The sequence below is a fragment of the Capra hircus genome, chromosome 2 (genome assembly GCF_001704415.2).
Source record: "Capra hircus breed San Clemente chromosome 2, ASM170441v1, whole genome shotgun sequence".
NCBI lineage: Eukaryota > Metazoa > Chordata > Mammalia > Artiodactyla > Bovidae > Capra > Capra hircus.
Window position 1 is genome coordinate 29,684,969 of NC_030809.1, and position 15,631 is coordinate 29,700,599.

The following is a 15,631-nucleotide window of genomic DNA, read 5'->3' on the forward strand; positions in this document are numbered from 1 at the left end:
AAGTGAGGTGCAGGCTCAGAGCTCGCTGAATGAGCACCAGAGCCCGACCTAGCTAAGTGTGTGCAAGGAGTGTGTTCCCAGGGCAGGAGGGCATGTGTGTGTCCTTGGAGATGGGATGGGCCTGAAGAACCACAGTTCAGGCTGTGCCATCGCTTGTCTGTCTGTCCCTCCATCGGGATTCTAGGGGTAGAGATCTGTGGGGAGTAAAGCAGACTCCTGGCCAGGAGTGCTGGATCAAACCAGAAGGCAGGAGCAGCCCGGTAGCTCACAGGACTTGGGTGTCTGGGACTGGGGGTACAGGAGAGGCTTGCGGGGGAGGGGCTGTCTCCAGTAGCTGTCCCTTTGCTCCGCCTTGTGCTTACCCCTTGCAAAGCTAAGGCTTCAGACCCTGCAAGCCACCAGTGGCGCTGGGAGGAGGGAGGAGACAAGAGGCTGGGACAAGGGGTGGAGTGGGGGGAGGAGGAGGAGGGAGGGTGAGTTGGAGGCAGGCAGGGCGAGCTATGCTGGCTGAGCCAGAGCCGAGGCACTGCGGACTCAGAGCTCCCTTCTGCCTGCTCTGTGCGGGCTGTGAGCTCAGGGGGACCATCCGCCAGCCCCAGCGTGGCCCCAGGGACAGCACTCAGCGAAGATGACGTGGATCTGTCTGTCCTGCATGCTCTGGGTAGGTGTGGTTGTGTCAGCTAGGAGGTCGAACCCCCCTGTGGCCCCTTCAACCTTAGCCTGATGCTGAGAGCCTGGGGTGGGGGGAGTGCTGGCTGTGAAGGAGGGCGCCTTTCTGCCTCTGAGGGACCGAATTGAGTAGACTCTAAGCCTGAGTCCTTCCCCATTGATGGGGGCCCCTTGCCCCGGTTCTGCTGGTCGGTCCACCCCCGCCCCCCGCCCCCCTGCCCTCTACCCCAGCTGAGTCCAGGAGCTGTGAGGCGAGGAAGCCATCACAAAGTTGGTTTCTTTTTGGAGCTTCTCCTGTCTCTGTTCCCACTCCCACCTACCTCTCCCCTGCACTGGGTCGGGGGAGGGGGGCGAAATTCGGCACCCCTCAAGTTGCTCAGCCTTAGAGTTTGAGGAAGTTGCCATGGTAGGGGGCCTGGGGAACAAGGGGTATTAACCTAGAAAATGAAATCTGGAGAAGCCCGGCTGGAGGGAAGTTCTGCTTGGATTCCGTCACTTTTATCCCAATTTCAGCTTCTAACCATTGCCACCTCTTCCTCCACAGCCCTCCCACTCTTACCAAGAACCACCCCCTCCCACCCCCTAGTCCCGAGGAGGAAGACACGGCCTTGTCTTTCCCCTTTCTTGGCCCCAGATTCGGGAAGGTGTGTGTAGGGGCGAGTGCCTGAGGGGTGGGCAAGCAGGGTCTGGGGCCACACGGTGAGGGTTAACAGTCTTGAGGCCTGTCAGAGGGAGAGAGGGGGCTGATGGCTGCTGGAGGGGAGGGGGTGGAGGCGGGAGACCCCTTCCTCAGAGGGGCTTGGCTGGGCTGTCAGGCTGGGCAAAGGCATGCAAGGGTCAGGAGGGCGAGGAAGTCGTCCCTGGCCGAGGTTAATGTTGGTCTCTGAGAGAGTGCCGGCTGGTTTGGGGGAGGGCGCTTCAGTCCGGGGTCCAGATGTGGTCTTCCCTGCCCTTTCCGTGTTCCAGCCGGCTCTGGAGAGGACCCTCCTGGGCTTAGGCAAGACCAGGCTGAAAAACAGCGGCGGGCCATCAGACCTAGGAAGAGAGGGGAAGTGAGGAGCATTGGAATGAGGGCGCTTGGGTGGCGTGTGGGGCTCTCAGTAACAGACTGAAGGTGTCTGGAGTGTCGTGCATAGAGGGGGTTCGCTGGGCTGCTGTCCACATCTGTATAATGGGAGCCATGGCCAAGTTCATCTCTCCAGGCCCTTCCGGCTCCCTGGGCCCAGCTCTGGAAGGCCTGTAGATGGTGCTGAGGATGGAGCCAGGCAGGGAGGGAGGCCTGTGGCGGGAAGGTTGGTGGTTAAACTTCCGGGGTGATGCTATTGTGGATGGAGACAAGGCCACGTCAGCGGAGGCTGTGGGAGAAGCACCTCGTGGCTGTGAGCCTCAGTTTCCCTGGGCAGTAAAATGAGGGTGACAGAGGGGAGGTGCCAAGAGGTGAGCATGAGTGCCTTGTCCGGTGACTCCTCTCCCCGAGAGCTGGGAGAGGGAACTGAGGACCAAGGGCTGGTGTGGATGCGGTGATTTCTCTAAGGTCCTCCCCCCTCCTTTTCCTGTCCTCTCTCCTGTGACTCCCTGCCCCCGTCCCTCTCCAGCTTCATGGGAAAACCCAGCGGGTGCCTTTCTGTGGTGGTGGAAGAGGCTGGTGGAGTGGACTGGGGAGGAGGATGTCTTTTCCCCATCCTGCCCTGGCCTGGATGCCCATCTCCAGGGTGGGCCCAAGTCTCGGGGGGCGGTGAGGACTGGCCCCGGGCCACAGTCCTGGTCCCACCTAACTTCTCATCCCAGATCCTCCCTTGCAGTTGTCCCAGCAACTTTCCTCCTTTTTGCATGGACCTCTGTGGGGCTGGGGTATAAGTTTGTAGCAGGGAGAGGTGGAATAGCTGGTGCAAATTATGGAGAGGAGACACAGAGGTCCTGGAGACCTTGACAAGGGGGCTGCTCCCATCTTGAGAGGCACCTGCTGGTGGGAAGTGGGTGGCCTTTGTCACCAGGCAAGTCTAGATTCTGATCCTCGTTCTGTCATTTATCAGATGGGCAGACTTGGCTATCACAGTTCCCTCCTTGAGCCTCAGTTTCCTGATCTGTAAAGTGGGGAGAAGAATACACACCTTGTTTGGCTGGGGTAAGGACAGAGTTGACATGCATCAGAAAACCGGGTACCTAGCACGTAGTAGCTGCTCACTAAATGTGGGTCCCTCCCCCCACTCCACAAGACTCTGCTTGGCTCTTAGGATGCCCTGCATCCCAGGTCTGATGTGTGTTGGCGGGGGAAATCTCCCCAGGAATAGCCGCACACATTTCATCCACAAAGTCATCTGTCCATAGCACATAGTTTTAACAAGCTGTAGGAATGAAAATCACTATATTAGCTGAGGCGCATAGCTGTTTATCATGCTTAACTTGATTTTCTCATCATGCGCTCCCATCATTTGCTATTACATATTCAAGTATGGTTTATTTAGAAAATAATTACTTGCCTATTAATTGAGGTTTTTTGGTGTTAGAGCTGCAGGCCCTGGGAGAGGGCTTATTAGGTGGGGCTGAGAGAGCCGCAAGGCACGACCAGGGGCCAAGTACAGCGCTGGCCCTGTGCTGAGTGAGCCATGTGGCCTCTGGCTCATCAGTTGACTTTTCATCCTAAGTTTCTCATAGGAACTTGGATGCTGTCCTCTGAGGCTGCTTGCAGCTGCAGACAAAGAAGTGTTCTCTCTTCTGGAGCCCGTGTCCCTCTCAGCGCTAAGCACACATTTTTGTCAGAGGGTCCTCGTGAGCTCCTGGTTGCCTGGCGTGCAGCTCTGCCCTGTGAACCCGACTCTGATCCCTCTGTCCCGAACTCGCTCTCTTTGGAGTTTCATTGGCCTGTAGGGTTGTGCCCACCATGGGGCCTCCTGACTGTGGGTTTGGGAGCTAGGCTGGGTGGTGTGACACTAACAGGGTCTGAAATAAAACAGGCGCCTTTGTAAAATTTTTCAACATGACATTTGAGGCCCAAAGTCACGGAGCAATATGGTACTGTTTTTCTGTGATGCTCAGAGGAAGGATGGCAGGTCGGCCAAGAGTGTGGTGCCTGGGTTTCATCCTGCCTTGTCACTTGGGAGCTCTGTGACCTTAGGCAGGTGGCTTCAGATCTCTGTTTCTCCATGGGTTTCCCCACCTGCCTATAGGGTTGTTAGATTTTAAAGGAGCCAATACATTTTAAAATAGTGTCTCTCCCCCAGTAAGGGCTCAAGAAATGTTAGCTCTCTTTTTACGATGGTGCAGTTCAGGGCCATACAAGGTCAGAGGCACAAGTAGGACCTGGCTCTTCCGCCTCCCCATCTAGGGCTTTCCATTCTGGGAATCTCCTGGGAAGGGCAGGTGTGAGGACAGTGTGGAGGCCCAGAATACGCAGGCTTTCTCCTGCAGGCAGCATGCATAGTCAGAACATGGATTCTGGGGACAAATCCTGGCTCAGCCACTTACTAGCTGTGTGGTCCGGGCAGCCAAGTAGCCTCCCTGTGCCTTCCTTGTCTCCAGGTCCTTGACTTACACTATGGCATTTGAACCTCATTGTAATTCTGTGAGGTAGGAAGGGCAAGGATGGCTAGTTCCAGTTTCTGGCCAAGGCGAAGGGGACCCGCAGAGGGCAAATGGCCTGCCCAGGGGCCCGCGGTGGCTGCAGTGCTCCTGAAAAGTGGAAGGGTATGGGCTGGAGCTTTTGCACCTCTGGGTTGAGGGGTCGGTGGCCCAGAGATGGGCCCAGAGATGGGCCCAGAGATGGGAAATGATGTTAGGGAAGCTCCGTGATGCCATCCAAGCACCACCCGCCCATATTCCCTCCACCTGTCTCACCACTGATCATGGAGGGCCGACTTTCTTCAAGAAGCTGGCAGATACTGGACAAATGATTGCAGTAAGATGGATATTATCCAAGAGGGAATCTGTAAGGACATTTAAGGAGAGACCTCGCCTAGACTGAGGGAGAAGGAGGGACATATCAGGAAAGAGATGTTCTCCTCTGGGAGGTGAACTTTAAACTAGATCCAAAGATGAAATTCAGACTGCAGAAATCCAAGCGCAGGAAGTAAGCATAACTGAGGAGAGATAAGATGGGGTAAACTGGCCAGAAGATGGCCTTTGGGCAGAGGAGTCCTGACAATGTAACTGCCAGGGCTTCTCCAAATAATACAGGCAGCAGCTGTGGACACACCCTCGGAAGTGGTGGTACTGCTGTGGTTAGGGACTGGGGACCCTATCTCAGACAGACATGAATCTGAGTCTTCGGTCCATCCTGGCTTCCCTGGTGCCCCAGAGCACACTCCTTAGCCTCACTGTAGGATGTCGCGGTGAGGAATCAGTGAGGGAAGCCGGGCCAGGCCCTCGCCATCAGGCCAGGCCTGATGGGGTTTCAGCCCACCCACATCTCTGTGCCTGGTGTCTCAGATGGTAAAGAATCTGCCTGCAATGCAGGAGACCCAGGTTTGATCCCAGGGCTGGGAAGATCCCCTGGAGAAGGGAATGGCAACCCACTCTGGTATTCTTGCCTGGAGAATTCCATGGACAGAGAGGAGCCTGGAGGGCTGCAGTCCATGGGGTTGCAGAGTCAGACACGACTAACACTTTCACCTTCACTGTGCCCTCCCACTCCAGGAGCTGATTTTTTCATGTTAGAGCACAAAAAGGGACCTGGGGCTTAATGCTCAAAAATGTTGGGACATGGTTTATAAAGCAGCCAAGTGGGAAGAGAGAGAGAGAGGCAGGCCGATGGTGAGTGATGGACCAGCTCAGGAAGCCCTGTCAGGGGCCGAAGGCCACCAGGCAGAATCCGGGCTGCCCAAGCGTCTGCGTGCTCCTCTGTCACACGGAGAGCTCAGTTACAGCCATTCTCTGCATCTTTCCTCCCTTGGAGACCCAGGGCTGCTTGGCCTAGGAGAGCTCGCTCCTCAGCTGGGTGAGGACCCCCTGAGCCTGTGTTCTGTCCCCTGCGGGCAGGACGGTGGCAGTGGGTGAAATCACTGCAGGGAACTGAGGTCAGGCAGCAGCTCCATTCGATTTGCCCCTTCTGACTTGTTTTGGGCTCACATTGTTCTGGACACAGTGGACACGGAGCAGAAGCACATGCAGATGTGTGTGCCTGTGGGCAAGTCCAGGGCACACCCAGGCGTGACAACACAAATCAAGAGTCCACGTCTAGTGAGTGCTTACTATGTGTCAGGCGCTGTTCCGGTGGCTTTTCAGGCATTGTCACAATCTATAGATGGTTGTACGATTAGCCCACTTAACAGATTAGTAAAGTGAGGCAGACGGGTTAATTAACTTGCCAGGGGTCACCTTGCTAACAAGTCAGGTTGCACAGGGTGCTGTGACAGATTGCACAGGGGCGCCAAGCATGAGTGACTGAGGAAAGGAAGGGGCGCTGGGTGGCGCTTAGCCCGAATCGAATCATGAGGAAATGACCAGACACATCCAGATACCGAGGGCCATTCTTCAAAAAAGTCTGCATCATCAAAGAGAAATCATAAGGTGGAGTCATGTGTCCACATGAAAGAAGAGGAAGGAAACCCAGCAACTAAACGTAATACAAGATCCTGCTTGGATCCTGAGTCCAAAATAAAAACAAAGGCAAAGACCCAGCTCAAATGGGTGTTATTGTGGCAAAAGGGGAAATCAGAATATATTACTGAATGTTAGATAATGCTATTGTCGCGAGGTCGAATTTCCTGAGGGTGGTCATTATATTGGATTGAGGTAGGGGACAGAGACAGAGGGTGGATAGAAGTGGCAGAATGCTCCTAAGCAGTGAGTTGGGGCCAAGGGCATATGCATGTCCATCTTTTCCAGAGCTTTTAAACTTTCCACAATGAAAAAAGAAAAGTAGTATGGAGAGATTGATTTTGAAAGGGATGATGGGGACATTATTTGGGAAGATTTCCCTTCGGGGATGAGGTTTGAATGAAGCTTTCAAGGATGCCTAGAAGCCTGACATGCTGAGAGGCAGGAAGGACATTCTGGGAAGAGGGAACGGCAGAACCAGGGCTCAGGTATGGATCCAAGGCAGGGAGTCAGGGAATGGGGCATGGGGTTGAGATGGCTGGGTGGGCCGGGTATGGACCAAGGCTGCTCCCTGCTGATCGGAGGGAGTGCACGTGTTATGGTGGATGCTTGGGAAGGCATGGAAGCCTTTTGGAGTGAGTGGGGGTGACCCCAGAGAGCTGTGTACCTTAGAGGCTGTGCAGGGAGGAGGGAGACCAGGAGGCTGTTGCCACAGGCAACAGTGCCCAGGCGAAAAAGTGACAGGGCCTCTAATAGGGCAAAGGCAATGGAATGAAAAAGCACAGGAGGGCCAAGAGAATATTTAGGAAGCAAAATTTACAGAGTCTGGCAGCTGGTTGGATTGGAGGGTGGAGGGCTGGGAGGCGTTGAGAGTGACTCAGAGTTTTCCACCCGGAGCGACCAAGAACACGATCAGCCCATTAGCTGGCTAGGGGCTGGGGGGTGATGGTGATGGTCAAGAGGAACTTTGGTGGGGTGGTGTGTATGTGAAGGTGAGGTGGGGCTGGAGGGAGCTTGCATTTGTGGTGCTGGGGCGGGGGAGTGTCCCAGACTCCAGCCTGTAGCTCCACTGGGAGTCCCAGTATTCCTCATAGAAATAAGCGCTGATGCCAGCCAGGTCCTGGTGTCCAGCCCACGGTGATGAGACATGGAAGGGTGGATTGCTGGGAGAGGACTGAATGGCACTCCAGGTCCGTCCGGGGCCTGCTTTATAGCGATTTTCTTTCCCAAGGCTCGCTGGCTTGCCGACTTCTGTCCTCTGGCCTCTTCATCCACGGCTCCTAGTGTGGGGCCCAGGGAGCCCAGTGGGACAGGGCTGGGGATGTTTCGGGGCAGGAGCTCATGAGTTGAGGACCTCTAGGGTTATCAGTCCCCTTCCATCACCACCCCCACTCCACTGCGCTCTGCCCCACGGGGCAGGGAGGAGCCAGTAAACAGCCATTCCCACCCCAAGGCCAAGAACTCCAGCCAAGGCTGCCCAAGCCAGACGTGCCACACCCCTCTGGCAGGCAGCTTGGCTGAACAGAGTGGGGACGGGGGCAGGGAGAGATTCCCCCAGAGGGCCAGAAAAGCCCTCTGATGCTGGCTGGGCTTGTTGCCGCGCTAGGGCTCTAGGCTTGGAGGGTGGGGAAGAATGACTTCAGCTGGGACCCTTTCCCTTTTCTGAGTTCTGGCTCTCAAGGGAGGTGGACCGGGGACAGACGAGGCAGCTTCTGCCGTGGCCGGGCCTTTTCTGCCCTGAATTTTCCCTAGGTCCGTTAGGAGCTAATCCGGCAAGGGAGGGGCTGGTGTGCTTTGTGAGGCTGTCTGCCACTTGTCAGGGAAAATGATGCTCATTGTCATAACAAGCCATTACCCTTGAGCTTGGTGCTTTATGGGCTCCGTTCTCACCCTCTGCCTGTACCTGCAGAGTAACCGTGGGCGGGGCAGGGGAGGTGCCAGAACCTCATTTATCTTCTTCCTCTGGATTTTGACGTATGATTGTTTGGAAGTTCTTTTCCTCGTGTCTAATCATGAGTTCTGGCACCTTCTACCCACTGGGGTTTTGTTTTGCCTTTAGAAACTTCATAGCCATGACAGCTCCTTCAGATATTTGAAGATATTCCACCCTACACTTCCTCCTCCGTCATCCCAGGAAATCTTCAGACCTCTGTGGATAACTCTTAACAAGATTACCAGACATCCCAGTGTATATAGCCAGGGATACTGGCAGAGTCAAGGTTATGACCTGGGGTCACTTTCCTGGGCATGGCCCAGCTGGTCCCCTCACTCCCATTGGGGTTGCCCAGCCCCTCTCGGAGGGGTGATGCCCCATTAGAGAGCTGTAAACGTCAGCAAGTCCCACCCCCTAGATCCCACAAGCTGGCCCATTGTTTCCCGAATACTGTGTACACCCAGGCTGTCTTGTCCAAACCCCTCACTTCCATCTGGGGACTATGAGGCCCGGAGAAGGCCACTGATGGTCCCAAGACTGCCAGTCTAGAAAGCTGGTCTCTAGACTCCCGCCAGAGAACCAGGATGGGGTGGATATAGGGGACGGACCATCACCCAGGGCAGCTGGGTGTGCCGGACCATCACCCAGGGCAGCTCAAAGATGCTGTGAGCAAGGCTAGAGAGTGTGTTTTCTGAACCTCATTTCTGTTCTCCAAGCCCATGGGGCGAGGAGATTTTGTAATCCAGACTTTATGGAGGTGGCCAAGCAGAGCAAGCAAGCCCAGGACCCAGGCGAGAAGCCTGGGTGCCTGTTGGTCAGCCTGGAAGGCCAGCTTGCTCCTCTTCTGTTTACTGGGCAGATTCCACTGCCCTGACTTTGCTTTAGCGGGGAGGCCTCTTTCCCTGGGCTTTAGGGGAAGGGCTAGATTTGGGGTCGTAGGCAGATAAGGCTGGGAGACAAGCTGGTATGGGGAGTTTTGCTGACTTAGTGGGGTGGGAGAGGCAGGCTTCCGGGGGCAGAGTAAGCTTGAGATGATTGGGCTTTAGGGCTTCCTGCATGCCCCTTCAGACATGCCTTAAATTGAACCCCAAATCCCTTCCCTGCTTCTCCTCCCATCTAAGCCTTGGCTGCTGCAGTTGACAAGGCACTGGGTCCCTTCCGTGGAATGTCAGTGACAGAGATCATTTGGAAGGTCGCCAGCAGGGGGCTGAGATGGGAAAACACGGGAGGTGAGGCCTCAGAATGAGAGGACTCACCTGCCCCTCCTGGTGTGGGATAAGGGGTACGGGTCAAGTCCAGAGCTGGGCAGTGCCCTGCCCCCACTCTCAGTGCACCCCCTCACCCCCACCCTCAGCTGAAGCTCCCAGAATAAAGTGTCTGGAATATCCAAACCTGGCTCCTGCTGCCTGGTCCAGCCAACAGGGGGCACGGCTGGGCCCCGGCACCCGCTGGCTCCTCTACCCTCTGCTCTCTTTGTCTTGGCTCTGGGCTTTATCTCTGCTGCCTTCTGCCTCCCCACCATCTCAACATATAGTCTGTCTGTCTCTTTGAATTTTGAGACAATCTAAAACTTCAGAAAAGTGTCAAATACAGTGCAGAGAGCCTTCCCCCTTGCCCCTCAACTATTTGAGAGTAGCTGACCCATTGCCATGCCCTCTCTGAATACGGCCCTGTTCTCCTACAAGGCTTTTCCCTACCTAACCCAGCACAGCCATCCGAGTCAGAAAATTGACATTGATGAGTGACTACCTTCTTATCCTCGGGCTCCGCTGAATATCGGCCGGGTGTCCTCCTGATGTCCTTTAGGGGAGTGGAAAGAATCCAGTTCAGAATCAGTGGCTGCATTTGTTGTCAGGTCTCTTTAGTCACCTTCAATCTGGAAGTCTCCTTCGCCTTTCCTTGACTTTCGTGACCTTGTCACTTTGGAAGATTATAAGCCACTTCATTGGTAGACTGTCCCTCCGTTGGGGTTGGTCCGACGCTTCCTCCTGATTAGATTCAGCTTGTGTGTCTTTGGCAGCAGTATCGCAGAAGTGATGTTCTGTTCTCACTCCATCCCCTCCCTAGCGCACGATCTCCACTTGTCCCATTACCAGTGACGTTACCTTTGATCACTTGATTAAAGCGGAGCCTGCCAGGCAGAGTTCTTTTTTCCCCTTTGTAATTTATAAGCATGATGTGGGGAGGTGCTCTGAGCCTCGTAAATGCTCTGTTCCTCACCAGCCTTTCAGTGTTTTCACTTATTTCACACATCAGTATGGACTGTCATTACTGTCAGCATGTATTTTGATGAATCGCTACTATCACGATGTATTTTGATGCTCACATCTTCCCAGATCTGAGGAGCCCCTTCAGGCTGGCTCCTGTGTCATTTTTGTCTGTCTGTTCCCCTTTGAGTCTCTGGTTCCCGTTATGGTCTCTCTGTGTTTCCGCCTAGTCTCTCTCATTCTCTGTATCTGCTTGCTTGTGCTGCCTTTGTTTCTGCCTTTATCTTGATCCTCTTTTTTTTCCCTTCTCTGTCTGATTGTTGCTTTTCTCTTTGTCTCTGTCTCTCTTTGCATTTTCCTCTTTTGTTTCCGTCTCTCTCTCTCCCTCTGCCTCTCTCTGTCTTTCTGCCTCTTTCCCCGCTGGCTTTCTGTCTCTCCTTTCACCTGTTTTTCTGTGTCTCTCGTGGCTCCATCTCCTTTACCCAGGACTCAGCACTACAGGGCTCTCAGCTGCGAGCCCTGGACATGCTGGGTTTGTATTCCAACCTACAGGCATTGCATACACTTATGTATGTCTATTTGCTATCAAAACTTTCTGGGACACTGCCAGCCATCCCCCGAGCACCTGGAGCTGGGAGGCTCAGACTGGGGTCTTAGGAGGGGGACTTGGAGAAAAAGAACCTTCTCCCTGGAACTGTGGGGTGTGCAGTTGCATCTGTGTGTGTCCATGCGTGTGCCGGGGGCTTTGGAAAGCTCTGTGGCTGGGGAGGTGGTGGGGCAGCATCAGCGTCTGTGCTCTGCTGGCCCCTGCTGCCTGAGCTGGGGAATGAATCCAGTCAGACACCAGGGGGAGGTGCCTGGGAGAGGAACCGCGTCTGCACTCAGGGCGTGATTTCCTGGGGTGTCCTCGGAACAGCCTGTGCCTGGGCTGAGGGTTGCGGGTGGGAGGAGGGAGGGGGGTCTTAAGCAGCGTGGATGACTTTGTGACTTAGAGTGTGTTTACATCTGTGGTCACAAGGGGGTGTGGAGCCCAACCTCACACTGTCTGGAGGGGGCAACTGAGGCCCCTGTTAGTGGTGGGGTGGCGGCTGGCCCAGAGCTCTCAGAAAGCCAGACACAGAAGGCTTGGACTGCCAGCCTGTCTCTCATCCCTTGTGTGTGGTGGTGTCATTTTAAAAAGGATATTTAGGGACTTCTCTGGTGGTCCAGGGGTTAAGACCCCACACTTCCAGTGCAGGGGTGGAGGTTCAGTCCCTGGTCAGGGAACTAAGATCCTACATGCTGCGTGCAGCTAAAAAATTTTAATAAGGATATTTAACCTACTGATATTTTCATCATGTAAAGGAGAGGAAATAGCAATAAAGATGGAAGAAGACTTCTGGGCTGAGGCAGGGGGTAATAATGAGGATTCGAGAGAGAACTGAGGGGCAGTGCACTCACAGGGGTGAGACGTTGAGGGCCATCCGCAGTGGGATGAGCAAGCTAGCCGCAGGCACACAGGGAGTACTGGGCAGCAGCGAAAAGGAGGGAGCTGCTGTTCTGTGTGACCGCAGGGATGAATCTCGCAGATTCTTGCGGAGTCAAGAAAGCAGGCAGAGGAGTGTATACTGTGTCATTCCATTCATATGAAGTTTAAAAACCTGGCAGAATGGATCTTTGGCGACAGAAGTCAACAGTGTTTATCCTGGGGTGATAGTGACTGAGATGGTCACCAGGGAGCCTCCAGGGGTATGAATCCAGGGGGCATACATGTGTCAAATTGTATTGAGCAGTACGTTTTAAATCAGTGCACTTTGCTAATACAGAAAAAGTAATTAAGAAACCATGGAGGAGCCTGTGGTGCCTGGATGCCGCGGTTTTTGGTTGTCTGAGCCCCACCGCCGTCTGGGAGTCTGGGTCACACCCATAGCTTTCTCTTTCCATGGGCGCCTCCTTCCAGAAATGGGCTCAGGCCCTTCACCGCTGAAGGGGCTCTCACTTCTCCTTCCCCCAGTGCTGGCCTGCTTCTGCCTTGGTCTCCCGGCTCTTTCCCCAGGAGCCCAGCCTGACCTCTGTGCCTCTCCCCCCACAGCCAGAGGACCTGGAGGCCCCCAAGACTCACCACTTCAAGGTGAAGACCTTCAAGAAGGTGAAGCCCTGTGGGATCTGCCGGCAGGTCATCACCCGGGAGGGCTGCACCTGCAAAGGTGAGGGGCTGGCGGGGCCATGGGGGAGGGGGAGCGTGTCTTCGCCGAAACGAGAGGCTTGGGGTCCTGGCGGGGCTGGGCTGTCCTTGGGGTTCCAAGTGGGTGCCTGGTTCTCATTTGGGAGGAGAGGCTGAGTGCACGGATGGCGAGCATGTAGGTGTGTGTGAATGGCACATCGCAGGTGATGGAAATAGCATGTAGTTTGTGTGTGGATGACATGAAGAAGGTATGTGGGTGGCCTACAGATGGCATGTGAATGGCATGGGGAAGGCGTTTGGGTAGTATGTGGTGGCAAGTGGATGGTGTGTGGTTGGTGTGTGCAGGGCGTGTGGAGGGTGTGTGAAGGGGTGTGGTTGGCCTGTGGATGTCATGTGGTTGGTGTGTGGCTGGTGTGTGCAGGGCGTGTGGAAGGTGTTTGGGGGCGTGTGCCTGGCACTGGGAGTACTGCAAAGATGCCAAGCCACAGTCCTTCCCTTGTGGCAACTGAGGGGAGAGTCTAAGAGGCCCCTGGTTGGCCTCGGCAGAGGGCCTGCTGGCTGGCAGGCTTTTGCAGTCGTTTTCACGTGTTCCTGGAACGGCCCGGGCTCGGCTGTCACTGCCGCCAGAGGAATCTGTGTCTTGTCTCAGATCACACGGTGAAATCAGCAGGAGGCCCCTGTGCCCAGTCTCGGTGACCGACACCATCGCCCACATACTCGCCACTGGCTGCCTCCCTCTGTCGTCTCCCATCAATCGCCAGGGCCTCTCCCCGCTCCCATACAGCTTGAGTCCCTGAGCTGCTCATCTTTTGTGACTTCTCTCACCTGGGCCTCTGCCTCTCACATCCCGACCCACCCTCTCAGCCCACCTCCGTGCCAGCTTCCCTGGGACTCGGCGTCAGTTCCCTGGGTTTCACCTCGGGAGCCCCCACACCCTCAAGGCAAAGCGCAGACACCTTCCTGCAGCCGTGCAGTCTGGTGGACTCACCCCTTGCCAGCTCTCTGACCCACGTCTCCCCTGCCCCCAAGTGCACAGTGAAGCAGCTGCACCTCTCGTACTTCCCGAGTACACCAAGTATGTCAAACACGCCAAAGCGCCAGGCTCTTTCTTTCCTGGAGCCTTTACTCACGTGCCTCTTTCTACCCGGCTCTCCCCCTCCTTTCCCTCCATGCCCGTGTCCCAGTGGGGCTGGGAAGATGGGTGTCAGACCCTAGGGAACAGTGATGAAAACAACACTGAGGCACACAGACACGTGATCTCACGCAGGGCTCATGGCACCTGGGAGGTGGTGGTGTCATCTCTGTTCTACAGCCGAAGAAACTGAGGCTCCAAGTAGTCAAGTCTCTTGCCCAGACACGCAGCTGGCTGGGTTGGAGTGGTGTTTCCAGCGTGTGTGCTCTCTGGGCAAGGAGGGCTTACTAGATGAGGAGTTTCTGCTGGTGTTGAAGTCGGAGTGGGTGGATGGAAGTGTGTGAGTGTGTGCATGCATTTGGGGGGCATTCCAGGCAAGCCTGATACAGGCCAAGGGCAGAGTTTTAGGATCCTTAACTGCAGGATTGGGACACCCAGACTGTCTTTAGGGGGCCAGCAGGAACATGTGTAATAACAAAATTAGCCGCATGGTGGCACCCTCCTTCCAAGTAGCCTGGCTGGGATGTGTTTAGTCGCTTGGTGGTGTCCGACTCTTTGCAACCCCATGGACTATAGCCCACCAGGCTCCTCTGTCCATGGAATTCTCCAGGCAAGAATACTGGAGTGGGTTGCCATGCCCTCTTCCAGGGGATCTTCCCAACCCAGGGATCTAACCCAGGTCTCCCGCGTTGCAGGTGGATTCTTTACCTTCTGAGGATGGATAGTGCTTAAGAGTCAGAACTGGGAGAAGTCCATCACCAGCTCCTGGAGCGTACTCAAACTCATGTCCATTGAGTCGGTGATGCCATCCAACCATTGCATCCTCTGTCGTCCCCTTCTCCCATCTTCGATACTGGGAAAGATTGAAGATGGGAGGAGAAGGGGACAACAGAGGATGCGATGCTTGGATGGCATCACTGACTCGATGGACATGAGTCTGAGTAAGCTCCGGGAGCTGGTGATGGACAGGAAAGCCTGGGGTGCTGCAGTCCACGGGGTCACAGAGTTGGACATGACTGAGCCACTGAACTGAACTGGGAGAAGTCAAGGAGGTATTGCCTAAGGTGGGGTCTTGCATGCTGCTTGCATCATAGCCCCCACCTCATCCTGTCTCTTGAACCTGCCCCTGTTAACTGCTGGCCCACCCCCAGTTCCTTCCTTCCCTTCCCAGTGCTTCTTCCCTTCTCCCCAGTGACACACAACACTGCTCTGATAGGAGGTGGCACAGGGCTGGGAGCAGAAGGAAGTCCCGACACACTCGCCGGGTGACCTTGGGCACTCCGGCTGCACGTTCTGTGATAGTCTGAGGTCTTAGGTTCCCAGGATGACCTGGCTAGAGGGCCTGGGTGGAGGAGGGGCTTTGACCCCATGTGAATGGAAGGCTCCCACGGTGTGCAAAGATGTCCTGGGTCTCATCTGGTTTGGAGCCTGGCCCTGCCAGTGTGAACCAGACTGGAGGGCGGGCGGCCAAGAGGGCTGCCAGGCTGGTTTGGCACCTCTGAGCGAATGAGTGGCGAGAAGGAAGAAGCCAGGGCCACTCTCCAGAGGCACCAGCAGGTGTCAGAACTGGGCCATGGAAGGCCCAGGGGCCTCCAGCCCTGCAAGAGAAGACAGAGGACTCCTCGCTCTTCAGGCCACGTGTGCACCCCCGGTGAGACAGGTGAGGTCACCAGGTTTGGGGGCAGGGTTGGGGCCACTGGGCTTAATGGCAGGAGATGCAGATGCCACCCATTTATTCCTCCGCCCACCCATTTATCCATCCACCCACCCACCCACCCATTTATCCACTCACCCACCCATTTATCCCTCCGCCCACCCGTTTATCCATCCACCCACCCATCCATCCAGGGTCACCAGAAACGATTGCACAGGTCATTCATTGGCTGAGGGGTCAGTTCTCCAAGGCCAAACCAAAGGATTTGTTGTGCTCTCTAGCTCATGGCAAATAGATGGAGAAACAGTGGAAACAGTGGCAGACTTTATTTTGGGGG

The 15,631-nt window shown here is 55.3% G+C and overlaps 1 protein-coding gene across 6 annotated transcripts in view; it reads left to right on the forward strand.

Annotated features, from left to right (window-relative positions):
• The window catches only part of TNS1 (tensin 1), a 211,314-nt gene continuing 196,188 nt past the window's right edge, over positions 506-15,631 (forward strand). For 5 of the 6 annotated variants that reach the window (XM_018059634.1, XM_018059639.1, XM_018059653.1 and 2 more), the window contains exon 1: positions 12,416-12,530. Coding sequence is in view for 1 of the 6 variants with exons in the window: in XM_018059646.1 (XP_017915135.1) it covers positions 629-661; positions 12,416-12,530 (148 nt within the window). In the remaining 5 variants the exon portion in view is untranslated. Of the gene's footprint in view, positions 662-12,415; positions 12,531-15,631 lie in introns of those variants that run through there. The other variant, XM_018059646.1, reaches the window with a different exon arrangement.